At 32.9% G+C, this 26,576-nt stretch overlaps 1 protein-coding gene across 8 annotated transcripts; it reads left to right on the forward strand.

Moving 5' to 3' along the window:
- The first annotated feature begins 1,497 nt into the window (after positions 1–1,497).
- Positions 1,498–25,047, forward strand: LOC111314568 (structural maintenance of chromosomes protein 6B-like). Of its 8 annotated transcripts, none has more exons than XM_022916044.2 (29): positions 1,498–1,832; positions 1,946–2,051; positions 2,133–2,266; positions 2,486–2,541; positions 3,456–3,542; positions 3,620–3,940; positions 4,198–4,317; positions 4,796–4,930; positions 5,716–5,792; positions 5,880–5,955; positions 6,883–6,957; positions 7,079–7,183; positions 7,683–7,873; positions 7,969–8,071; positions 8,314–8,426; positions 18,061–18,265; positions 18,945–19,076; positions 19,186–19,300; positions 19,393–19,478; positions 19,571–19,666; positions 19,756–19,898; positions 19,986–20,088; positions 21,338–21,417; positions 21,543–21,621; positions 21,772–21,829; positions 22,061–22,158; positions 22,306–22,400; positions 24,505–24,616; positions 24,715–25,047. In XM_022916044.2, exons 1-28 carry the CDS (start codon positions 1,676–1,678, stop codon positions 24,560–24,562), a joined length of 3,204 nt encoding a protein of 1,067 aa, XP_022771779.2. In that variant the 5' UTR covers positions 1,498–1,675; the 3' UTR covers positions 24,563–24,616; positions 24,715–25,047. The 8 variants fall into 8 exon arrangements, with proteins under 8 accessions (XP_022771779.2, XP_022771788.2, XP_089622278.1 ...); XM_022916053.2 differs by having other exon boundaries at positions 19,756–19,892; XM_089766152.1 differs by having other exon boundaries at positions 7,704–7,873.
- Positions 25,048–26,576: the final 1,529 nt, after the last annotated feature.

A 26,576-nucleotide genomic window follows, 5' to 3' on the forward strand; every position in this document is an offset into this window, starting at 1 on the left:
AATTACAATAGATCTTTTTGGTGATCGGTGATTCTTCTCGACTTCATAAAACAATAGACAATTAAAATACTTCTCTAGCTACTAGGTAGTATATGTTTTATTACACTTTATTTTTATCAATTATTTTTTTTTTTGATCATTTTGTAGCTTGAAAATATACAATTAATATTTTTTGCTTAATTTTACAACTACTTTAAGAAAGTTTTTTCATTGCTTCTTTAATTTTATTGTCCAATTTTTTTGAAATTAACAATTAACAATGTTAATTTTTTTAAATTATCATTTTATATTAACTTTTAATTCAAAAAAATATTAATTTAATAATATATTAAAAATTATTATAATAAATCAAGTAAAGTACACTAAAATCTGAGTTTTAAAATTTAATCAAATACTTTATTAATAAATTACACTACTACTAATCATTTAGTATTGCTTTCAAAAACATATATATATATATATATATCTATATATATACACACTCTCATTGCTTGATTACAGTAATAACTTAATTATTATAAGATTTAGTTCATTTACTGAAGAAATCTTTACAAAGATAGTAGATCGTGTGTAGTAAAGTACAAAAATATTTATATTTGTTTTCATTTGAATTAATCGTATAAACGGGCCATGCTACTTAATTCGTTTTCATTCATTAAAAATATTCGAATTTAGTTTTTAACATGTTTAATAGAGGTGCAAATTACAAGATTTGGAAATTTCATTTTTTTTAAAACTTTTGATAGTAAATAAACATGAAAAATACATCAAAAAGTTTCATTTAAAAATATATATTATTAAGGAATATTGTGAGAGCTTGGAAACAACCGGATCTTTTGTTATTTATGCCACATAATTATTAAATTATTCAATAAATTTATAATTTATATTTATAATTTATTTTACATATGTTATTTATAATTAATTTATTTTTTAAATCGTACAATACTTAATACAAGACTCTAAAAATAATATTTAATCCATTATACAAATTTCGATTTAATAATCACGGATCATTGTCTTACAAAATTTAAATGACAATGTAATTAAATTAGAAAATTTACAAATTTTATTTTAGTTTTAAATTTAACCTTTGATTGAATTTTATTTTGTTGTTTGAGATAATTATGATAATTGAAACCAAATTAAGTCGAGCTTAATTTATATTTTTAAATATTTTTTAGCTTAAATATAATAATAAAAATAAATAATTATGGGATTTCAAGTTTAATAATTTTAATAATAAAATTTGGAGTTTTTTAATCTTTTCAAAAAATCGTCTCATGTTCTCAAAATTCATAATTTACATTAATTAATAATTTCTTCCAAATAAGTAAAGTCAGTTAATTTTAATTGGGCTAGACATGCTAGACCGGACATGGGCCCATATAGTAAAAAATATTATTAATACGAACTTTATCTAAACCGACTTAAAGAATATACGGCCTCGATTTTCTATGAATCTGCTATAAAAAAAACAAAAACATCAAGACGGCCGTTTTTCATCGTCCTGAACCGAGTCGCACAGTATAATTTGCTTTTCCCGCCTTAAACACTCCCGAATCTCGACTCGCGGCTCATGCACTGTCACTTCTTTCTTTTCACAGCTTTTACTTTCTGTTTCTCTCTCTATTTCCGTCTTTCAAAATTCTAGGGAAACCCTAAGGATACAAAAATGAGTGGTTCTAGGGTTTCATCAGATCAAATCTATGGTGCTCAACGATCCGGGGCGGGTACTATTAAGAGGATCCGGTTAGAGAACTTCATGTGCCATAGCAGTCTCGAAATCGAACTCGGCGAGTGGGTTAATTTCATCGCCGGTCAAAATGGAAGTGCGTCGCTGCCTCTCTCTATTTTGTGTGTTTGAACTTGTGTTCGTTACTTTCGTAGAAATTTATACGATTTTTTCTTCTGTGAGTAATTTTGTAATATTATGTGTTTGTAGGCGGTAAGAGTGCAATACTGACAGCTTTATGTATTGCGTTTGGATCCCGCGCTAAAGATACTCAAAGGGCTTCTAAATTGAAAGAATTTATAAAAACTGGTTGCAGGTTCTATTTATTATTATTATTGGTTTATTTTCTTTCTTTTGAAAAATTAGGGATAATCTGATATATGGTTTTAATTCCCAGTTATGCTATAGTGCAAGTGGAAATTAAAAATGAAGGAGTGGATGCTTTTAAGCCAGAGATATATGGTGATACCATAATTATAGAACGCAGGATTTCTGACTCTACTAGCTCCACTGTTTTGAAGGATCGTCAAGGTTTGAATCATTTAGTCGTGTTATCATTTTGCTTTAATACTCCGGTGACCCAAGATTTTCTTTAATGCCCAATGTTGTATTTGTATTGGAGTATAAATTATGTGTCATGAGTGTCTGTTGTTTAGTTTCGTGTTATTTCTTTTTGTCTTGGTTGCAAACGTGGTGCTAAAGCAATTATCATATTCGTTTGATCTTGTTTTACATCTGAGGCATGGACAGGTAAAAAAGTTGCTAGTCGCAAAGAGGACCTTCGTGAGCTGGTTGAACATTTCAATGTGAGTGTTTGACCTAACAAGTATGCTTTACTTTCATACCTGCCGCATTTTGTTGTTTTCTATATACTATATGGTCTGTCATTAGGTACTTAATGCTTAATTTGTTGATATTATATCGTCTGTCATTAGTTTCTTGCTGCTTAATTTGTTGGTGGTAGGTGTGTATTCTTGTGGTATTTCCAGGTTGAAAAATGTTAAGGCCTTTTATTAATATGTTGATGTAGCTTTCTATCTGCTTATTCCTAAGTTAGTATTCATTTTCATTTTTGAATGTGATAGTCTAAAGTTTTTCTCTAATCTTTTATTTCCTTTTATTGGATAACTTTCTTTTGAATTTTCTTTGTGGATGTTTGTCTTCCTTGTGGAGACTGTCGATATCTACTTTGTGACATTGGCTTGTGATGATCGCCTTTGCCCTTTCTTAACCTCTTTTCTACTCAAGATGCTGATGATTACTTTTTATGCTAATTCACTTTCCCTTTCTTCAGATTTTCCCCTCTAATTTTTCTTTCCTGTTCTCTTGGACTAGCTTTTTGACCTTGTGGCTGTTTTGATGTGTGAAAGTCACTTATGAAAGTCAACATGTGTTTTGCAGTAGTGTAAATCTGTTTTCTGATAATGGTCTAACATTTCCTCTCCTCACCTTTTTTAGTTTATTCCTTTTGATCTAAGATGTGACATCTTAAGTTCTTTAATTGTCAGATGGCGTTGTATCACATTGATGAAATTTTTTGATAGAACACCTTACCATCTGAAGTCCTTTGCTTGTGTTTTTACTTTAGTATCTTCCCATGTTTGACAAGTATTGACTGTCATTTGGCTTTCGATTTCTCCTTACTTTTATTGAAAATTATACTTTGTTGTGAGCTGAATTACACTCTGATATTTGAAAATTTGCACTCTACCACCTGTAGATTGATGTTGAGAATCCATGTGTTATTATGAGCCAAGACAAAAGCAGGGAGTTTTTGCACTCTGGGAATGACAAAGATAAATTCAAGGTAATATTTACCAACTTACAACTTTTTATTCCGAAAAGAACCATATGGGCATAATTCTGACACTTTTTATCACTCAGTTCTTTTTTAAGGCTACACTTCTTCAACAAGTTGATGAGCTTTTACAAAGTATTATCAAACAATTGAAGGATGCATATGCTCTTGTTGACGAATTGGAGAATTTGATAAGACCAATACAGCTTGAACTGAGTGAGCTGCAAGAAAAGATTGAAAACATAAAGCGTGTAGAACAGATATCACAAGAGGTGCAGCTGCTAAAGAAAAAGCTTGCTTGGTCATGGGTGTATGATGTGGATGGGCAATTGCAGAGGCAAAGGGAGAAAATTGAAAAGTTGAAAGAACGCATACCCACTTGCCAAGCTAAAATTGATTCAGCATTAGTGAGTGATAATGTCTTGCTTAAAACATTTCATGACAACCTGTCCTGGTTGTTCTGTTGTTAAAAGTCAGTTTGAGTCTTTAAATAGAAAGCAAAAGGGCAACTTTTTATTTCCTATTGGTTGGTTAGACTGATAATTTCTGCCCTAGTCATGATAATGAAGGCTTATTGTCATCAATTATCTTTTTGTTTTTTTAGGAAGTCTACTAAAAGTTTAGCTTGCATTTATTGACTACGGAAAATTTTGATTATTTGCAGGATAAGTTGGTGAAGTTGCAGGAACTCTTTTCAAAGAAGAAAGATCAAGTTGCAGCTTTAGTGGAAAAAACATCTGAAGTGAGGAGAAGGAAAGATGAATTGTGGGATGCTTTTTGTTTGGTACATTAATAGTTTCCTATCTTTGTTGTTTCAAAAGACAGGTTGAATCATTTATCTTGTGTTGTTTGCCATTTCAAGTGCTTTTATCCTTTGTTTGAATTACTTGAATTATCTTTACTTTGTTGCTGGGCTTGTTATCAATTTTAACTAGTTAAGTAACATGTATCAGTTTATTTTTCTTTTATCTCTTTGAGTAACTAGTTGAGGTGAATACTGTACATCTCTCCATTATAATTGGTTTAGTCATGGTTGAATATGAATAAGAAAGCTGAATTTTGAGTTCTCATAAAGATCTTTCTGTATTATTTCTTGTCTGTTTATTGAATCTGTCATTGCATCTTATAATATCTGTATAAGCTTTTATGTTTATAAGTTGTGTAATCCTTCATCTGATTGTGGTATTTATGGTTTTATGATCAGGTTATATTTTTTTGCTTGTTATTTTTATTTTCTGAATTTATACTTTTGTTCATCTTAGGCAACAAAAGAAAAGCTTGAACTTGAAGAAGAGCATGGCCGCAACAGTAAGCAAATTCATAAGATGCGGAATGATGTCAGGATGCTTGAAGAACAAGCCCATGATATTCAGGAGAAACTTATTAGAAATACGCAGGTCTGTCCTTGTCTTTGTTAATTTTTTCTGCCATTCGACTTGTTTATTTACTTTTGACCATTACTACTGGTGAGTTAAATTCTTTTTAAAATAATGTGACATTCAGTTTTTTGCTTTGGCTATCATAATATTCATGTATTATGTGTTCTTTTTCTTTTTTAAATTTGATATGCTATGAAGTATATTTGTATTCTGTGTTTTAAGCACAAGATGCCTTGGACTATAACATTCAGTAAGAATAACAATGGGCACATTTATGTATATTAGTAGAAAGAATATTAAGATCTTGTTTATATCTTGTAAAGACTGGACACTGGTAGGGCTTAGTCATGCAATATATAAATCCAAAAGCCAGGTTCCTCCTATCCGATAACATGTTTTTTAACTTTGACATGTATATCTTGATTATATTGAAAATCGTTGGTGGTTCTTATTCATGATAATCTCTCTCTCATTGGTAGCAATATAAAGTTTGGTGGTTTTCCAAGATTTGTTCTTATATTAAACCATTGTAAGTATGAAAGATGTTTGGTTTGAGAAATGTTGCTTCTTGATGTACTATTTCATCATATTGTTACTCCAAAGTTATCTTTAATCTATTACATACTAACCTTCCCATCCAACTGAAAATGGCTATACCATCGTTATTTTGATTAGTTTTCCTTATCTATTAGTTGTTTGACAAGCTGTTTGGTCTAGCAATAGAGTGGTGGGTGAATTGATTGTTTAATTTTGGTATACATTATTGAAAGAGGATTTACCTTTCTTCTTTTGTTCTTCTGCAGGCTGAAGAATCAGAAATAGAGGAACATATTAAGGAACTAGAATATGCTGTTGATCATGTCAAATCAATACTCTCTAGGTTATTCATTATTTCATTTCCTTGTTCGTTGTGCTTCTGTTTTGTTATTCTAGATCTATCTACCCTTAAAATACTATTACCTTTCAGTTTGAAGGATGACGAGAATACTTTGTCAGAACATGTTTCAGCAGAAATGGATGCAATGAAGAAGATAAATGATGAGGTATGAGGAATGATAGAGATTTTTAGCTTGAATATGGATGAGAATTTGCTGTTCCACTTTGACTCTGGTTTGAATTGTTCTCTTTAAATGGTTTATGATTGTATAACATAACACTAGAAGAGGATTATGATGCTGTTTTCAAATATCATGCTGTACACTTGATATTCTCTTTAGTCTTTGTTTCCTTCATTTTGTTTCAACCTCACTGCAGTCTTCCTGAACAAGCCAAAGGAAAGGCATGCAGTTAGTATTCTTTAGCCATGATCAATTTTGTTATTGCTCTTCCCAGCAATGCAGTGCAGCTCAAAATTCAGGCAACAACAGCAAATTGTTTGTGGGGTTACTCCCCTCCCCCTTTCTTTACGGTCAAATAGTCAACTTAGAAGTTTATCATGTTCTTATGAGTTTCTGTGATTTTGGGACATTTCAGCTTGTCCATTTACTTTGAAATGGTCACATGGAGTTCACATATTAGTTCTCCAATGTATGCAAGTGTAAATGACTAAATGAGTTCAAAAATGGAATCTTTTATTTTATGGTGATATATGCTAGTGTTATGTTTGATACCTAGAAGTCTGTTAAGTATAATCCTCATATGGTGTCTTTAGATGGTCAAGGTTTTAGAGGATAAGCGATCATGGAGCATATAGAGGTTCAGCTTTATCTCATGCCAAGTAAAGGTTAAGGAACATTCTGAAGTTAATTTACTGCTTCAAAATGTTCTAGATATGATTACTTTTGATTGTGGTGACTCTTTATCCATTTTATGTGCTCAATTGTTTGGAGAAAAATTAGTTTTGACATATGCAAGTATTTGTGTGCAGATTAAGTTCTTGAAAATTCAGAATTTGTTTGTCTCAATTAGCCTATAGAGATACTTTTTTCTTGAAGACCATCACATCACTGATCTGGTTTTCTCTTTTATAGATTAAATGCTATGAAAAGAAGCAACATGAGATTGATCATCAAATTCATGAGCTTCGTCTACATCAAACCAACAGGGTCTGTTCAACTTTTGTTTTATTGCTCTTAGATGAAAGTAATGATATGACTGTGCTTGTTTTCTCCCTGAACATTTTATGGGCTTTGGTGAACTGTGATTTTCTTCATGTTTATTTGACAGGTTACAGCTTTTGGAGGGGATGGAGTGCTTCGCCTTCTACGTGCAATTGAGAGACGTCATCGCCAATTCACTATGCCACCTATTGGTCCTATTGGTGCTCATGTGGTAAGTGACAGAAAATTGCTCCAGAGAATTAGTGAGCACATTTCTTATGCCAAGGAATTAAGCGACTAGAGCTTTAAATAATAATATATGATCTGTTTGTTCATGTGGGGTTGGCTGTAGAATGCTGGAACTTTTTTAAGTTTTCCTATCTCGAAGATATCTCTGTGAATATCTTGTCATTCTTCCAACTTTTCTTTTGCCATAGTAATGGTATAGGCAAGTTGGGCACATTTAACCTGAAAGAACAATTTCTTGTGGGAATGACATAATTTGTTATTTCCTTTTAAAGTAATATTCTGATTAACTGAATTGAGGATTTTGTTAAAAAAAATCACTTAATTCCTTTTTGGTCTGAATCTAGTTCCTGTCTTTTCTGAATTTGGAGGCTTTTTTCCTTTGAAAGTTTCTTCTTATTTTGTTTTTTTAGTAAGTACAAGCATAGGTATCACTGCTTTCCATAATATATGATGAATTGTGGACAACTGGCAACTGTTATTAGTTTTATGATTATGCCCTGCAGACATTGGTCAATGGTGATACATGGGCTCCTGCTGTTGAACAAGCCATTGGGAAGTTGCTCAATGCTTTCATTGTGACAAATTCTAAGGATGCTTCTGCTCTTAGAGAATGTGCAAAAGAGGCAAGATATAACTACTTTCCAATTGTCATACACAAGTTTTCAAGACCAAGGTGAAAGGATGAAAATCCTAATTTTCTTAAAAAGCCTGAGTTTATGATACTGATGTTTGACTATAGTTTCCCTCTTGCTAATGCTTTTGTTGTAGGTTGATTATACCAAATCACTTGCTTCCCCAGACGAACCACCCGACTACTCTATCTGTTATACATTCTGATAATCCTACTGTTTTTAATGTTCTAGTAGATTCGGTAATTTTTCGTTTCTTTTCATAGTTTTCTAATCTAAATATGCTGTTTTAGATACTTTTCCTTTTTAACTACCCTCTGCCTATTTTATTCTTTTAGAATTTTCCATTATCTTATTGCCAATGAGGTGGGTTGGGCAGTTTGGCAGGGTTTATAGGATTTGGTTCTTTCACTTTTCCATTCTTGTTTTTAAGGAGCTGTTGCTGCCGCTTAATGTCTTACAATAACTTTTTGCGTATTTTCAGGGTAAAGCTGAGAGGCAAGTTCTTGTTAAAGATTACAACGTGGGAAGAGCAGTTGCATTTGATCAAAGAATACCGAATTTGACAGAGGTTTTTACCTTAGATGGGTTTAGAATGTAAGTCAAGAATTAATTTTACATCTCCTTTCATGTCCTCATCCATTATCTTTTTATTCACTATTACTGTTCATTCATGGTCCTTTTGGGAACCAGTATTTAGGGGAGTGAGAATTGAATTTGAATTTTAAATCTAAATATATTATTTGGAAGGATTTGAAGTAACTGAATTTGAATTTGGGCCAAATCTACTACTAATTCCAACAGTCCCAAATCTAAGCTTTCAAATTATTTTTTGATGTTGGTATTTATCAGATTTTGCCTAAAGAAAATTTGCTTCCTTATCAAATCTATGGTTGTTTTAATTCTTGAATTCAAATCTTAGATTTATCCCAAAAAACTATTTCAAATTCATAAATTTTAAATAAAAAACTTGTAATTCAAAATTTTAAAATCCAATTTCCCAAAAAATTCCAAAATTTAAAATCCAATTCCCAAAAAACAATCTGTAACAAATGATGATAGGTGTCAAAATGTCAAAAATAGTGATTGGGAGTGATAGGTTTTAGATATGACTTAATAAATTGATTTGTAGGAATGGTGTACAAGGCCAATTGGTTTTAAAGAATGATTGGTTTCTTTGTTTGAAGTTTATTAGGTGATATTAATTGTTCTACGGGGTTTTCTAGTATTTTGCAACCATGAAAAGAAAAAGCATTATTTTTCATGATGTTTTAGGAATGGTTGGAAGAAGACACTTCTAACTCCTAATGCTGTTTCTCCAACTCTTCCTTGGCACATATTATGCAAAGAAATGAAGAAAACGGTTTCAAGCAGATTAAGCCATAGGATACGGATCTTTATGGGTTAACGCTAATTTGACTGTACATGCTGGTGGTCTATCATAAATGTCATGTTGCCGTTTTTCTAATTACATGGAAGTCTTTAATATTGAGTTATATCAATTTTCCAATATTTTGGGTGGTTAAATGGTAGAAATCTAATTCTCCTATATTAGTGTAGATCCAATTCTCTTACATTATTGCAGCTTGATTTCCTAATTTATTTTGGAATATTTCTCATTTACCTTTTTGATTTTGTCAACTATTCTGATTGTCAAGTTTTTAGGGATTTGTTTTTGTTTTAGAATAGAATAATTTTTCTTTTTATTATTTTTTATTTTATGTTTCATGTAAGTTGTTTCCTAATAAGGAACTTCATTGTTCCTATTCATTTAAATGTACTCCTTCATTGTAGATTGAATAAGAAGAAATAAGGACAATTGTTTTTTAAGTTTTCTACATGGTATTAGAGCAAGTCGGCTTTAACCTTTGGACTATAACCACACGAGTTTTCGTTATGGCTAGCAAGAGTGAGAATTCTTCTTCTGCAAAGGTATGGCATGAGAAAAGTCACAAAGAGGTGACGCTCCAACAAACCTTTCAAAACAAGTCTGCAACCTTTGAAACTAGTTTATTAGCACAAAAAAGTAATTTTCTAAATGTCTTAAGTGTTCAATGGGGAAATACACAATCTTGGATTGTTGATTCAGGGGCATCAAATCCCATAACTTGAGATGCATCCTTATTCAACACATGTAGACTTTATTATGGTAGTTTTGTTGTAAAAATTGTTGATGGCTCTCTCTCAGAGGTGGCAGGGATAGGTTCTACCATAGTTTCGAATGACATAACGCTTGACTCTGTTTTTTATGTCCCTAATTTAAGCTGTAATCTACTTTTCATCAATAAGCTTATTAAGGATAAATGTTGTGTTACTAAATTTTTTCCCAACTTGTATGAATTTCAGGAATTAGGCTTAGGGAGTATTTAGGGAGTATTATTGGTAGTGCTAGGATGTGTGCAAGACTCTTACCTTTTTCAAGATGATGCACTTGAGAGACCACAAAACTTTTGTACAGTCTTAGCCTTTAGTACTAGTAAGGATGACTTTATCATGTTATGGCATTATGGATTAGGACATCCAAATGTTTCATACCTAAAAAGGTTATTTTCCTTATTATTAAATAACATCTCTAAAGATTTTTGGTGTGAAATTTGTTAACTTTCCAAGCACACTCGAAATACCTATGCTAGCTTTTCCTATAAATCATTTTAGCCTTTTTCAATTATTTATAGTGACATTTGGGGACCGTTAAGAGTTAACAATATCACAAGTTCTAGGTGGTTTGTTACATTCATCGATAATCATATTCGACTCACTTGGGTATTCCTTATGAAAGGAAAATTCGAGGTTAGCCAAATCTTTCAAAACTTCAATAGTATGGTACAAACTCAATTCCAAGCCAAAATCCAAGTTCTAAAAACTAACAATGGAAGGGAATACTTTAATTCTGTTCTCGGCCTTTACTTCACCAATCATGGCATTTTCCATCAAAGCTCTTGTGTTGACGTTCCACAACCAAATAGGGTTGTCGAATTCAAAAATAGACATTTGATAGAAGTTATCAGATCTCTCTTGTTGACTTCCAATGTGCCTAAATATTTTTAGAGAGAAGCTGTCCTCATTGCAACCTATTTAGTTAATCGAATGCCTTATTGAGTTCTTGGCTTTAAAACACGTTGTCAAACTCTCCTTACTTCCTACCCACAAACTCGGTTGATCTCTTCCGTTCCCATCAAACTCTTTGGCTGCATTGTCTTTGTTCATATTAGCCAACAAAACCGCTGCAAGCTTGATCCTAAATCCTTAAAATGCATATTCCTTGGTTATTCTCCAAACCAAAAGGGCTATAAGTGGGAAAACAATTATTTACAGTTGGTTGTAATCTTGTAATTTGTATATTTATATTTGTATATCTAGAATTAAGTATTTGTATCTCTAGAATTAAGGATAAAAAATTAGGATAGACAATCCTTCAATTATAAGATTAGTTTTTTAGAAAGATTTAGTTTCCTAGTTTAACCCTTAGTTAGTTGTATATAAACTTAAGGTTTTTGTATAATTATATATAAGCAGTTTTTCAATATACATTAAGTTTTTACATTGATTTGTTTCTTAGTTTTTTTCACATGGTATCAGAGCTTTAGGCTCTTCTTGGGAAGCAAAATTTTCAGCCTTCATTGCTGACTTTTTTTTTAGGCCTTCATTGTCGAATCTTGTTTAGGCCTTTATTGTCGAACCCTTTCAAAGAAAGATATCACTACCACTTAATTTGAGGAAATGTCAATTGGGAAAATCATTGGAGTATTATAGATGTCTCGGAAACAATGAGAGTTTGACAGGGAAAAAATTGAAAAGCTGAGAAACTTATTGAAAATCCTTGAAAAGCTTACTGTGGTATGTTCCTTGGGTAAGGTCTTTAGTTTAGGTAAAGCTTTTGGTTCTTATGGATTAAATATCTGGTTAAGCTTATTACGAGTTTTTGGATCATTGACTCTGGAGCCACAGACCATATGACACATTCCTCACAGAAGTTTAGTACATATACCCTGTATCCTAGTAATAAGAAAATTGTTGCAGATGGGTCCCTTACTACAGTGGTAAGATTAGGAGATGTTCAAGTTAATCCTTCGTTTGTTCTAAAAAATATTCTTCATGTTCCTAGATTGTGTACTAATCTGATATCTATACAAAAATTTACCAGAGGTATGAACTGCAAAGTGACTTTTTATCCCGTTTATTGTGAATTTTAAGACCAGAGTTCGAGAAAGATGATTGGACTTGCTAAGGAGAATGATGGACTATACTATCTTGAAAGATCAAATAACACCAGTAATATTAAGAATAGTTTACTTTCGTCATTTCTTTATGAAAAATCTTTCAATAAAGACAAAATCTGATTTTATCATTTTCGTCTTGGACATCTTTTTTTTGGAACCTTGGGAAACATGTTTTCTTCTTTGTTCAAAGGATTAAATGTCGAAGATTTTCATTGTGATGTTTGCGAACTTGCAAAGCATAGACGTGTCTTTTTCAATTAGTAACCAAAGAAGTTCTATTCCCTTTCACTTGATTCATAATGACATTTGGGTCTTTCTACAATTCTTAATATTTCTGGTGTAAGATGATTTGTTTCATTCATATATGATTGTACTAGGGTCTCTTGGGTTTTTTTTACTTAAATCCAAATCAGATGTGAATAGTATGTTTTTAAGTTTTCAAAACATGATCCAAAATCAATTTGGAGTGAGAATCAAGAGATTTAGGTCTGATAATGCAAGAGACTACTTCAACCAAAGTCTATCCACCTATTTCCAAAACGAGGGGATTATCCATGAGTTATCTTGTGTTAATACTCCACAGCAGAATGGAGTGGCAGAGAGGAAAAACAACCATTTATTAGCCACAACCTGAGCCTTTCTTTTTCAAGCAAATGTATCTAAATTTTATTGAGGAAAGCTGTTCTCACTACCACACACATTATAAATAGGTTATTTTCAAGGGTTTTGGGATTTAAAACTTCTATGGAACTACTCTCACAATTTTATCCCAACCTTAATACCACAAACAATCTCACACCTAAGATATTTGGTTGTACATCATTTGTTCTTGTTCACAGTCATAACAGGGGAAAGTTGGATCCAAGAGCGATTAAGTGTATTTTTGTGGGTTATTCCTCAACTCAAAAAGGATATAAGTGTTATAATCCTTTTACCAAAAAATTTTATGTGTCTATAGATGTCACTTTTGAAGAAAGTAAACCAGTTTTTTACTCAACCTTATCTTCAGGGGGAGACTTCATTCATGGAAGATAAGGATAAAGACTTCTTTTTGCTTGATTTGTCCTCTTTTTCAACATTTATACCCATTAATTTTTCTGAGTTGAAACTTGTGTCTGTTGAGCCCAAGTCAAACACTGAATTTGAGTCTGAATCCATTTCAAATACAGAAGATGTGACAAAGGATAATTTTGTTCTTGATTCTATGAAGGAATTACAGGTGTACTCGAGAAAAAAAATTCTAGATCCTGAATCAGTGTCAGTCCAAGAACCTGATCTTAACTATGGAAATGAGGTAACTACAGTTTGACTCTGTTTCTCAAAATGAGCATGAATCTCTTAAAACTATAACTAGTGATTATGAGCTGCTTATTGCTATTAGGAAAAGAACCAGAGAATGTATTAAGCATCCACTATGCCCAATCTTTAATTTTGTGTCATTTGAAAAATTCTCACCATCCTACAAAAATTTTCTTGTGAGCCTAAACACTATATTTGTTCCAGCTATATTATCCGAAGTATTATCCAGTGAGAAATGGAGGCAAGCCATGAAAATAAAAATTGAGGCTTTAGAGAAAAATCAGACATGGGAATTGGTAGAGTTGCCTAAAGAAAAAAATCTAGTGGGGTGTAAATGGGTTTTCAGTGTAAAATACAAGGCAGATGGTACTGTTGAAAGGTATAAAGTCAGGTTAGTGGCTAAGGGCTACACTCAAATTTATGGAGTGAATTATCAGGAAACCTTTGCTTCAGTTGCCAAGATGAATACAGTTAGGATTTTGTTATCATTGGCTGCAAATTACAATTGGCAGCTTCAACAATTTGATGTAAAGAATGCTTTTCTACATGGCAATTTGGAAGAAAAAAAATATATGAAGGTTCCATCGGGATTTGGAGCTCATCTAGAAGCAAACAAAGTATGCAGGCTAAAAAAGGCTTTATATGGCCTTAAATAGTTTCCTAAGGCTTGGTTCGAGGGATTTGCCAAAGTGATGCTAGCAATGGGATATAAACAGAGTGAAGGAGATCACACATTGTTTATCAAGCACTCTGATTCAGGAAGAGTCACAGTTCTATTAGTGTATGTTGATGATATAATTGTAACTGGAGATGATGAAAAAGAGAAAAAATCTCTAAAACAGTTTGGCTAGAGAATTTGAGATAAAAGAGCTAGGAAGATTGAAGTACTTCCTAGGAATTGAAGTAGCTCACTCACGTCATGGTATCTTCATCTCACAATAGAAATATGTGATGGATCTTCTGAAGGAAACTGGGAAGCTAGCCTGTAAACCTGTAAATACCTTTATAGATTCTAATTATAAAATTGGAGAAGCTAACGAAGATGCTGCTGTAAATAAAGAGATGTACCAAAGATTAGTTGGAAGACTCATTTATCTCTCACATACTAGACCTGATATAGCATATACTGTGAGTGTGGTAAGTCAATTTATGCATAGTCCTAAAGAAGTGCACTTACAGGCTGTTTACCGTATATTGCACTATTTGAAGGCCAATACTGGGAGAGGTATCTTATTCAAAAGAAATTCGGGGCTAGTTCTAGAAGCCTATACAGATGCTGATTATGCAGGTTCAGTAACTGATAGAAGATCCACCTCAAGTTACTGCACTTTTTTAGATGGTAATCTTGTGACTTGGAGGAGTAAAAAACAGAATGTGGTGGCAAGATCAAGTGTTGAAGCAAGAGTTCAGAGCAATAGCTCAAGGAATTTGTGAACTACTATGGTTAAAGATTATCCTAGGAGACTTGAAGATCAAGTGAGATGGACCAATGAGACTCTACTGTGATAACAAGTCTGCAATAAGCATTGCACACAATCCTGTGCAATATGACAGAACAAAACACATTGAAGTAGACCGGCATTTCATAAAGGAGAAATTAGACAGTGGGTTGATTTGTGTACCTTATGTATCAACTAAGGGTCAACTTGCAGATGTATTGACTAAAGGTTTCAGTAGTGCAACATTTCAAGAAATTATTTCGAAGCTGGGAATGGAAAACACTTATTCACCAGCTTGAGGGGGAGTGTGGGAAAACACTTATTTACAGCTGGTTGTAATATGTATATTTATATTTGTGTCTCTAGAATTAAGTATTTGTATCCCTAGAATTAAGGATAAAAAATTAAGATAGACAATCCCTCAATTATAAGATTAGTTTTTTAAGAAGATTTAGTTTCTTAGTTTAACCCCTAGTTAATTGTATATAAATCTAAGGTTCTTGTATAATTATATATGAGCAGTTTTTCAATATACATTAAGTTTTTACACTGATTTATTTCTTAGTTTTTTTCACACTATAGGTGTTACTCACCCATCACAAAAAAATTCTATAGCTCTATGGATGTTATCTTCTTTAGGAATCTTCTAGACTATAGCAAGAATGATATTCAAGGGGAAAATACTACTCAGGAATATCAATTCTTAGCTGTTGACTTGCCAATTTCCCAACCAAATTCCCAACCAGCCCCATCAAAACCATATTCTCAACCTACCCAACCTATCAGCAAAGCAAATTTCAAAACCTAACTTGTTCAGGCAACTCTTGGCTTTGCAAACCCTAAGGTTATGCAAGAAAAAACAAAAGAATTGATAGTTTACTCAAAGAAGCAAAAACCATAGGAAGAAGTGGACAATTGTATATAGCCCAACACTAAAAATTAACTTGGTTCGACTCTCCAAGACCTGAAACAAGCACCGGTAATGTCCTTATTGAATCTAAAACTAAAACTTGTGAGCCAGCTGGTGACCTTGACATTCTTATTGCATTAAGAAAAGTTGTGAGATCATGCACCTGATACGCTATTTGCAAGTACATCTCATATGATAGGTTAAATCTTAACTTTCGAGCCTTTACTACTAACTTTGACAATGTACAAATTTCAAAAAATTGTACAAATTTCAAAAAATATTCAGGAAGCCCTCAATGAACCAGATTGGAAGGTAGTAGTTTTTGAAGAAATCAAGGGACTAAAGAAAAATAAGGCATGGAAAATTTCAGATTTGCCCGAAGGGAAAAACACGGTTGGATGTAAGTGGATATTCATAATAAAGCACAATGTAGATGGAAATATAAACAGGTTCAAAGCTAGACTTGTTGCAAAAGGGTTCACTCAATCTTATGGGATAGACTAGAGGAGACATTTGCTCCGGTGGCCAAATACAATTCAATTAGAGTTCTATTGTCACTAGTAGCCAACTTGGATTGGCCTTTGCCAACTTGGATTGGCCTTCACCAACTTGATATCAAGAATGCATTCTTAAATGGTGACTTAGAGGAGGATGTCTACACGGAAATTCCCCTTGGTTTCAAAAGGCAAGACAACATCGGCAAAGTGTGCAAACTTCAAAAATTTTTGTATGGACTTAAATAGTCTCCTCAAGCTTGGTTTGAACGGTTGACCAAGGCAATGAAGAGGTATGGATTCCTTCAATGTCAATCTGACCATACTATGTTAAGTTCACTAATGAAGGAAAAAAAGTTATTTTTATTGTTTATGTGGATGATATCATAATCATCGAAGACCACAAGGAAGGAATTGATGACTTGAAGAAACTCCTTGCAAAGGAGTTTGAAATAAAGGACTTGGCGTTCTTTAAATATTTCCTTGGGATGGAAGTGGCTTGGTTTAAGAATGGAATATCAGAGTCTCAGCTTAAGTATGTACTTGATCTACTCAAAGAAACCGGCATGATTGGATGCAAACCTGTCGATACACCCATGGACTCAACTAATAAAATTGAAAGTGAAAATGGAAGCTCTCTCATTGGCAAAGGGCGATACCAAAGACTAGTTGGGAAGCTTATTTACCTTTTTCACACACGACCTGATATCGGGTTTACAATAGGGATGGGGAGTAGATATATGAATAATCCAATCAAGGAGTATCTTAAGGCTGTTCATCGCATCCTACAGTACTTAAAGAAGAGTTCTGATGAAGGTTTATATTTTAAAAAGTCTAGACAGGGCAGTTGAGGAGTACATAGATGCTAACTGGGCTGGATCAGTAACAAATAGAAGGTCCACTATTGGATATTGCACTTATGTTTGGGGAAATTTGGTCACTTGGAGAAGAAAAAAGCTAGCTGTTGTAGTTAAGAGCAGTGCTTAGGCTAAGTTTAGAGCAATGCCTCATGGTATTTGTGAAAGAATTTGGCTGATGAGGTTACTTGCAGAATTAAAGTTCAAACTGTGACATCTATGACACTGTTTTGTGATAATAAGGCTACTATAAGTAGTGCCAAAAGTCTTGTTTATCATTATAGGACCAAGCACATAGAGCTGGACTGACATTTCATAAAGGAAAAGATAGAAAATGGGTCAGTCAAATTGATCTATATCCCTACAAGTTCTCAAATTGCAGATATTTTGACTAAAGCTCTTCCTAGAAGCATTTTTGACAGTTTGAAATCCAAGTTGAGTGTGATTAACATTCATAACCCAGCTTGAGAGGGAATGTAGAAATCTGATTCTCCTACATTAGTGCATATTCGATTCTCCTACATTAGTGCAACTTGATTTTCTAATTTATTTTGGGAATACTTGTCATTTACTGTTCTGATTTAGTCAATTATTTTGATTGTTAGGTTTTTAGGGATTTGTTTTTATTTTAGAATAGAATTATTTTCTTTCCTTTTATTATTTTTTGTTTTTTGTTTCATGTAAGTTGTTTCCTAATATGAAACTTCACTGTTCCTATTTATTTAGATGTACTCCTTCATTGTAGATTAAATATTGTTCTTTAAGTTTTCTACATGAATCAATTGATATGGCTATATATGTTTTATGAAATCTAGTTTCACAATGAGCAGAAAAATGAGTTCACCTTTGAGTTATGTCAACTTTTGTTATGTACGACTGGTTTGCTGAGACATGCTTGTGCTTGTGGAGCTTTTGGCTGTTGTAAATTGGATGCTTCTTTGTGCTGAATTATATTTCCTGACCAGCTAAACTTGGGGTTTTGTTCACTGAGTTGGATGTATTACTTTCTCAGGTTTTCACGTGGTTCAGTCCAGACAATTCTTCCCTCAAATAAAAGGCTTAGTATTGGCCGCCTTTGTGGTTCTTTTGGTGATCAAATTAAGGAGTTTGAAAGACATGCATCAAATGTTCAACAAGAAATTGAAAAATGCAAGAGTAGAAAGAGGCAGTCAGAGAAAAAGCTTCAGGATTTTGGCAGCAGGCTAGATAATTTAAAGGTAACAATAATGTGCTAAATTTTGGGTGGTAGGTCTTTTCTCGTTCCTCTTTCTTCTTTTTTTCATTTTCTCCTCTCTGAAATTGATTTTTAAAAAAAAATTTTTGGGAGCTTATTACTAGTCTGACATTGTGTATTATAGTGCATTGTTGTCTATATGGAAGCACTTCTACATGAGTCTGACTTGTGTTGTTGTGCTTGTCTCACTCATGTTCCCTTGAGGACAAACAGATATCCATGCTGTTTGGCTTCTTGATGATGTTATTCACATATACATATGCATTTCTTCAAAGTTGTAGTGTCATTCAATTCTATGTAATTTGAGACATGTAAGTAGATTTGACGGATTTATGTCTCTGATCATTATACGGGTTGCACAAATGTTATATCTATTGCTTCTAATAGATAGAAATATCAGTGTTCTTTTTCATGGTTTCTCAACTTTATGCAATATGTTTTCTTGTCTTTGAAATGTAAATTTATGTGTACCCCAAATCAAGGGTGTACTTCAACTCTGTGCCTAGCTTGGTGGATGCAATTACTACTAATGCCAAGAATTGCCTTCATCTCCCCCAGTGATACCTTTTAATCTTTCTCTTCGTTGTCTCCATCTCTCTTTGGGTCCATATGTGCAGTATGTCCTATGTTGGATGCTTCACTCCTTCCTTTGTGTTTTGTAGAGAAGGCGCTTGGGTGTAGAGCGTGATTTCACAGCTAAGAGCTTGAAACTGCAGGATGTGCAGAATTTGCTTGTTGTTGAAGCCAGTGTATTGCCTGAGTCAACTACTAATGAACTTTATCAAGAAATTTCAGTTAGTTCCATGATTGTCTTGGGTTACATACTATTTTTTCTACTTTAATTCAATTAACTTAATAAACCTTTTTCTAATGATATCTTCCTTATGTGAATTGTCTTTTTAGGATGTTAAAATGGAGATCCAGGGGAAGGAAGCACTGCTAGAAACACTCCTAGAGCGGATGAAGGAAGCAGAAGAAAAGGCCACAACTCTTAAGTTATCATTAGAGAATTTAGGGGGTATTATTACAATGATAATATCTTTAACATTTAGTTCAATTGTGCACATGTGGTTTTACTTTCATTTAATATATCCCTGATATGAATTATAGAATCAACAAAAGGGGAGATTGAAGCCTTTCAGAAAGCAGAGGAGGAGCTAACAGAGATAGAGAAAGAAATAAATCATGCTGAAGCGGTCTACCTTCTTTTCCATTAACTTTTTTATTGATTTAATTCTTTAACGGCTCTGTAGAAACTTGACTTCAGAAATCAAACTTTCTGTTTCAGAGTAGGGTCCATTATGAAAATGTAATGAATAACAAGGTTCTTCCTCCTATCAAGGAGGCGGAAGCACAATATCCGGATCTTGAAAACAGTCGTAAGGTTGGTTTTATGCCTTCTTAGATATAGCAATCAATAATTTGAATTGTCTATATATTTGTAGTCCATGTTATGTTTTGGCACCATTGCAGGAGAGTTATAGAAAGGCTTCTGTTATTTGTCCTGAGAGTGAAATTAAAGCTTTAGAAGGTTGGGATGGAAGCACAACTGAGCAACTAAGTGCCAAATTAAAGATACTGAATCAGAGACTCATGCATGAGAGCCATCGGTATGGGTATGGTTTATTTTCAATGTTTTGCTTTTAAAATACCCAAATATCAGCTTTCAATAAGATTCTATGTTCTCTTTTTTTTTTCTGCAGGTATTCGGAATCCATTGATGATCTTAGGATGTTGTATCAGGAGAAAAAACATAGGATTTCAAGGAAACTGGAAACATATAAAGCTTTTCGGGAAAGATTAGATGTAAGCACCATTATTGTTCAATTTCTTGTACTTGATATTGGACTCTATTATTTGCAACTGAGTTTTGTCATCACTCAACTTGGTTCTGGTTGGTGGTTTCTTTCCTAATTACTTCGTGGTTTGCCTCTCGTGTCTAGAGGATGGTTAGCATTTCCGTTTGCTTATTTTTACTTGGGCTTTGCTTGTTTTGAAATTATTCATGCCCTCTAAGGTGTTCTAGAAATTCATTTGGAGTAGAATATACTGGTTGTTCTCCCTGGCCCTGCTGTAGATTGGGAGAACGAGAAGTAAGAAAGAAAATATAGGAAAGGATGACTGTTAGCTGGAGAAAAAAATGTTATGAGGTATTGGCTTTTGCTGCAGTTTGTCAGTGCCATGCAAGCTTTTGCTGGTTCATTGGACTTAATCTTAAAATCAATTGCTTTTGAGCCTTCTGATATTTAATAATTTTATCTTTCATTACTTTTTTTCTTGTCTGTAATCATAAAGTAAGGTTGCAACATAAGAAACAACTTGGCAGAGAAAGAGAAAGAAACCTGGAAAGAGAAAAAGGAGGAAAGCTTCTTTTGTTTCTTTTGGATGGGGGTCGGGGAGTGGTTTAAAGGCAACATGAGTACTTTATATGAAATAAGAGAAACTTTCATAAATAATTGATTGGTAAAAACTGTTACATATGATGATTGCATGATGGTATAATTTCTGGGACGATGAAGGCATGATTGTTGGATAACCTGATGTGATGTCAAAGTACCTCAAACGGTAGGGAATTTCTGGATTTAATTTCAGTTTTAGCTTTGACATATATCCTTATTGGCATCATATCTACCGAATAGAGTTGGCCACCTGTTGTATGTCTTTCGTTTCAGTTAAGCTGTAATTGCTGATGTGATGCAAAGACAATAAAGTCAGTGATAACGCAATATGAGCCTGAGTTGGCACTTATAAGCTAGACATGTTATTTTGGAGATCTTATATCTTTAACTTTTAGGTTGTTGAATGTACTTGTGTGAATGAAGATTATATTCTGTGGAGTTCTCTATTTAGTGATCTCAAATAATCTGTTTTAAGATCTGTAATTAGCATAGTGCTGTGACCTTTTTTTTATCCATTTTGTAGGTTATATAGCATCTGGTAATTGTTTCTAATTGTGAATTCTGAAAGAAATGATTGGTGCCTTGTATCTCAAGCCTTTTTCAGTTTGCCGGTCGTTACTTACCTTTCTCTTTCTGTTTTAATTTTTACATTGCAGGCTTGTCAGAAAGCTCTAGACTTGCGTTGGAAAAAGTTTCAACGCAATGCATCTCTTCTGAGACGCGAGTTGACTTGGCAGTATGGATCATGCATCTTGCAATTCTTAAGTCACCTTCTTTATGATTATTTATTTTATCATTTTCTTGTTGGGGTTGGCATCTGTGCAATTCCTTAATGCCTTGTTGGTTAATCTTCACAATTAGATTTAATGGCCATTTGGGAAAGAAAGGTATCAGTGGACATATTAAGGTTAGTTATGAAGAAAAGACCCTTTCAGTGGAGGTAAGCTATCTGAATTCTTCTTGTTTTTTTGAGTGTAGTTTTAATTAACTGCTTATGTTTTTATCCCGGTCATCTGAGTGGTTGGTTTGAAGTCCTACCCTTAATTCACAACTCATATAGTTATTCCTTATTCCATTATCCTTATAACAGGTTAAAATGCCTCAAGACGCGTCAAGCAGCATTGTTCGTGATACAAGAGGACTTTCAGGTTTTTTCCCCCACACTCAATATGGTTTTTCAGAATGTGCTTTTGAACCTAAAGTTCATGGCTATATAAAATTCTCTACTTGTGGGTTCATGACTATTGTTTAATCCAAAAACATGTTTCTCTTTTTGGAATATTTTACTCCCATGTCATTAATTTAATGGTCAGATGAGTCAGGCAATTTCATAATTTGTTAATGGTAATTCCAGTATTATTTTTATATATTTCGACTAGGAGGTGAGCGTTCCTTCTCGACATTATGCTTTGCGCTGGCTCTTCATGATATGACTGAAGCCCCATTTCGAGCTATGGATGAGTTTGATGTGTTTATGGTGAGTGTTTTTTCTTGGTTGGGGGGGGGGGGGTGTTGGTGGTAGGGATGTTACTTAACTGCGCCACTTGTCTTGGAATAAGGTAAATGTGGTTGTCCATCAAGAAAGATAAAACATGGACTGAGCAAATTCAATCTTTTTCTCCAGGATGCAGTTAGCCGAAAAATCAGCTTGGACACTTTAGTCGAGTTTGCACTGGCTCAAGGATCCCAATGGATATTTATCACACCTCATGATATCAGGTTATTGTTTATGCTGTATATGTTTGTCCATTTTCTCCTCTTTCTGAGTACGTGATGCCCCCTCTGCCCTTTTCTTTTTCTATCTCTCTTTTTGCACGGTTATATTCCTAAATTATATCTGTAATATCTGGCAATCTTTAAAAAAAAAATAAAAATTCATAGACCATGTCTCAAAACACAGAACCTAAAAGTTAGCATTTTCTAGATGTAAGAAATAGGATAGGACAGATCTAAGTAATTTAAAGGTGCTGGTACTTTTCTTGAGGTGTAATGAAAGAATTAGTTTTAATTTCACATACATGCTAGAAATGTTCTTGAGTTAGTAGGTGGAGCACTTTTGTGTTGATTAGTTCTTAGAATTTAAGGAAAATTTGCAGGGATTCAGGGTTTTAGAAATTATAAGGGTGCTTTTTCAGTTGGTTTGATACATTTGGTTCAATTTGTTGTGAAAGTTGAGTTAATCAAATTTGTATCTAATACTGAAACTGACTAAACTTATTAAACCAATAACTGGATAATTAAAAGAATTTAATTAATTGTAGTTGTTTTAACATTTTTTGAGTTATCTTCTGGGAAACAGAGAAAAAGGCTTAGGACACAAAGCACGAATTGAAACAAAGGGATGAAAATGAAAAATGCTGCTAAAAATCAAGTAGAGAATAGAAGCAAATCAAATCCTCTCCTAGCATATTGGTGTCCTTGCAGCTCCATTGCTTCCAATGGATGCCATCTTCCTGCTTTCTTTCTTTTGTCTTAGTGTCTGTTCTTTGCTTATCTGTATAACATTCTTCTGGCTTTTGGGGAGAAGGAAATTCAGTAACTTTTGACGAACGAAGTGGAAAAGCGAGTGAGTAGAGGTTGTGGGAGATTGGTAAGTGATACATTAAGGATGAAAAAATGTATAGGGTAAAATCAGGGATTAGGGATTAGAAAGCGGGAGAGTCGAGAACAAGAGAAAAAAAATAGGTTTGTGCATGTAGGAGATGGATTGGTGGGCTTGTATTTATCTATATCTTATATACAAAAGTTCATTAGTTAAATGAATTGGTTCTATGTATTAGTTGTGGATTGGTTACAAAAAGTTCATAATGGATTGGTTGGCTCTGTTATGGATTCCTTTTAACTTAAATTCATTAGATAAATTAGTTAATTTGGTTATCCCCAAATAAAATCCACTCCTATTTATTAGTAGTGAGTGAGTTTGAGTTAATAAACCTTGCGAGGCCAAATGGTTCTTATCTCTTATTAGGATAAAGTTTAGGGTTTTGTATAAAATTGTGCAACAAAGAAAATTAAAAAAAAAAAAAGAGTATGTTTTAGTGAAGCTGCTACAAGATAACTAGGTTGTGAATTTTGTGCTAGGCTTACAAGTAGAACCCATGAACTATAAGGTTTTGTTTGGTAGGAAGGACGGAAAATTTGTTAATCCAATTATTAAAATTCATAACCACTTTCTTATTTTGTACTTTAACCATTAGATTAACAAGTTTTCCATCATTCTCTTTTCATCCTTTCTACCAAGCCAAGCTTATCCGACAAAAAGTTTACTTATAATGGGATCATGCTTGTTGGCAAACTGGTTATGAACCAATAATATAATAAGTTATTTAAGTGAAACCAAAGGAACCTAGTCCATGGAAATGTCTAGCTATTTCCCGTTTACCCAAGTGAAAATTTTTACCGTACGCATAATAGAAAAGCAATCTTTTGAAATAGTTTAGTCAATTTTAATGGTTGCAAGTTATCTGCAGCCTTGATAGTTGATTGTATGTAATATTGAAACTAACTTGATTGTGTGTATTATTGAACCACAATTTTATTGGTTTTAACACTTTATTTTATATATTTATTCTACAAGATTGGAACTTGAAAGATAAATATCCTGCAATAAGGTCTTTTTACTTGTATTACCGGAGTCAGCATTTCTCTATTGAATTGTAATGATTTTAGTGTGAATTAGCGGTTTGATAATAAACAAGATGTTACTCCCGTCAGGGAATCGATATTTTGTTTCATATATATAATCATATTGAATATGAAGAGATGAGTATTGAATTTGTTGTGATAACAAATTTAACTCTAGCATTTGCTGCTCCTAGTACAGCATGGTGAAGCATGGAGAGAGGATAAAGAAACAGCAGATGGCTGCTCCCCGATCTTGATTGTGGTGCAATTAGGCAAAACAGACGCAGCTGCCAACTAAATCTTAAAAATCTGTATGTTTTGTATTCTGATGCAATATTCTAAGTATTCGTCCTTTACATTTCTACCCCTTTGTGCTTTGTCTTACAAAGTTAATATTTTGCGTTTATAGATCACAGGTGAAGTTAATTGAATATCCCAGGACAGAAGACAAAAGGGAAAGGAGTTTAGTTGTGTGCCAATATATTTTTCCCTGTGATTTGTTTTTTTTTTTCAAGTTTCTCATTTAGGTTATACATTTCACGTGGATGATCACTCCGGCAGACAGCTCAGTAGACTTTATGACTTTGGGAAGTTTGATAATGAATACTGCAATCTGTAAGTTTTTCCCGAAGACTGCTAAGAATGCCGGGCAGCCTGTATTCTTTGTTGGTTGTATTATGTACTTGTGATTCAAAATGTTCATTTTTATTAAGTAGTTATCTACCTTTATTTGTCAGAAGAATTCTTCATTTTCAAAATTTTTTTAATTTTTTAATATTTGCTTATAATATCAGGTCCGCTCAAGATTTTTACTTTATATTTTCATGCAATGTTTTGAGTAATGAAATTGTTTGATTAAAAAAATCATTCTCGAGCCAACATTAATGCAAAATTTTGGTTTTTGCGGTGGAAGTTTATCTTAGATTATGTTGACAATGTAAACATAATGTCCTGGCAAAGAATTAATGGCTAACCGATTTCAACCTGTAACCTTTATAATCAAAATATGACTGCGAAAAAGAAAGTCTTGGCGTAATAGATTTAGCTCAAGACTTGATTTGAAAAGAGTGTAAAATTAGTATATATATATTTTTTGATAGGAAGGATGAAAATAAGTAAAGATGAAAAATTTTTATAAAGTAAAAAAATATTATGAATTTGAATTATTAGATTAAAAAATTTTTGTTTTTTCTTTCATATCAAGTAAAATTCAGAGGATGATATGAAAAATTGAGTTCAAGGAGATGAAGATTTGTTATAAAAAGAGTTAAAATAAGATGTCGATTTAAGGGTGTAAAGTTAAATATCTAATAAAAAATCAGTTTGATTTGAATAGATAATTGTTAGACATCTAATAAGAAATATCTAATAAGCCGTTAATATTCAAGGCTTGAAATCAACTTTTCTTTAAGAAAAAGAAAAGCATTAAGCTAAGATGCAAAATGATGAAACTGGCAAACCATGACTTTTTTTTTCGTGAATAAGCATACCATGACTACAGTTTCACATTTTTTTTATTTTTCATGTTGGGTGTTTCCTGGATAGAAGAAGTTTGTGTTCCGACGTTTGGGCTTGGTGTCCCACCGGCAACCAAAGACAAAAACAAAAACAACATAAAAAAAAAAAAAGGGGGGGGGGGGGGTTGGGTGGGTATTGAAGTTTGGAACGGCTATCTAACGGCTATTTTGGGGAGGCACAACGGACACTCCCTAACAATCATATAGATCAAAGAGCTCTCTCTCTTCATTTTCGTTTTGGCCAAAAGAAAATTCATTAACATGCTAACTATTATTCCTGCAATTTCATATTTACAAATTGTAATTTAACAAGACTTCTTAGTAAATTAGAGAGTAAATCATTTGATTCTATATATTCAATTTTATAAAATATTGAATTCAAGTTTATGTTTAATTAAATTAATATGTAGACTCACATGCTCATACATAAATGAGCTTTTGTTTATAAAATTTATCTATGAAATTTTATTAATTTTACTAGTAAGATCTTTATGCATATATTTATTTATTAAAAAAAATAAATTTATATCGTGAGATAAATATAAAGTGATTTAAATACTTATTTATCATTTAAAAATTTTAACACTTGTTTAATTGAAATAACTGAGTGAAGATTGTCAAGATAAAAAATTCATAACACAAAAACAAATGTAATTACATGTTATTAAGAAAAAAAACAAAGATCTTAGATTTCGCCATTATTAACTCTGATCATGCGTAAGTTTTTTTATATAAAAAAATATAATAATCCCAA

Source organism: Durio zibethinus, chromosome 9 (genome assembly GCF_047325235.1).
Source record: "Durio zibethinus cultivar Kanyao isolate XHJ-2024 chromosome 9, ASM4732523v1, whole genome shotgun sequence".
Lineage (NCBI taxonomy): Eukaryota > Viridiplantae > Streptophyta > Magnoliopsida > Malvales > Malvaceae > Durio > Durio zibethinus.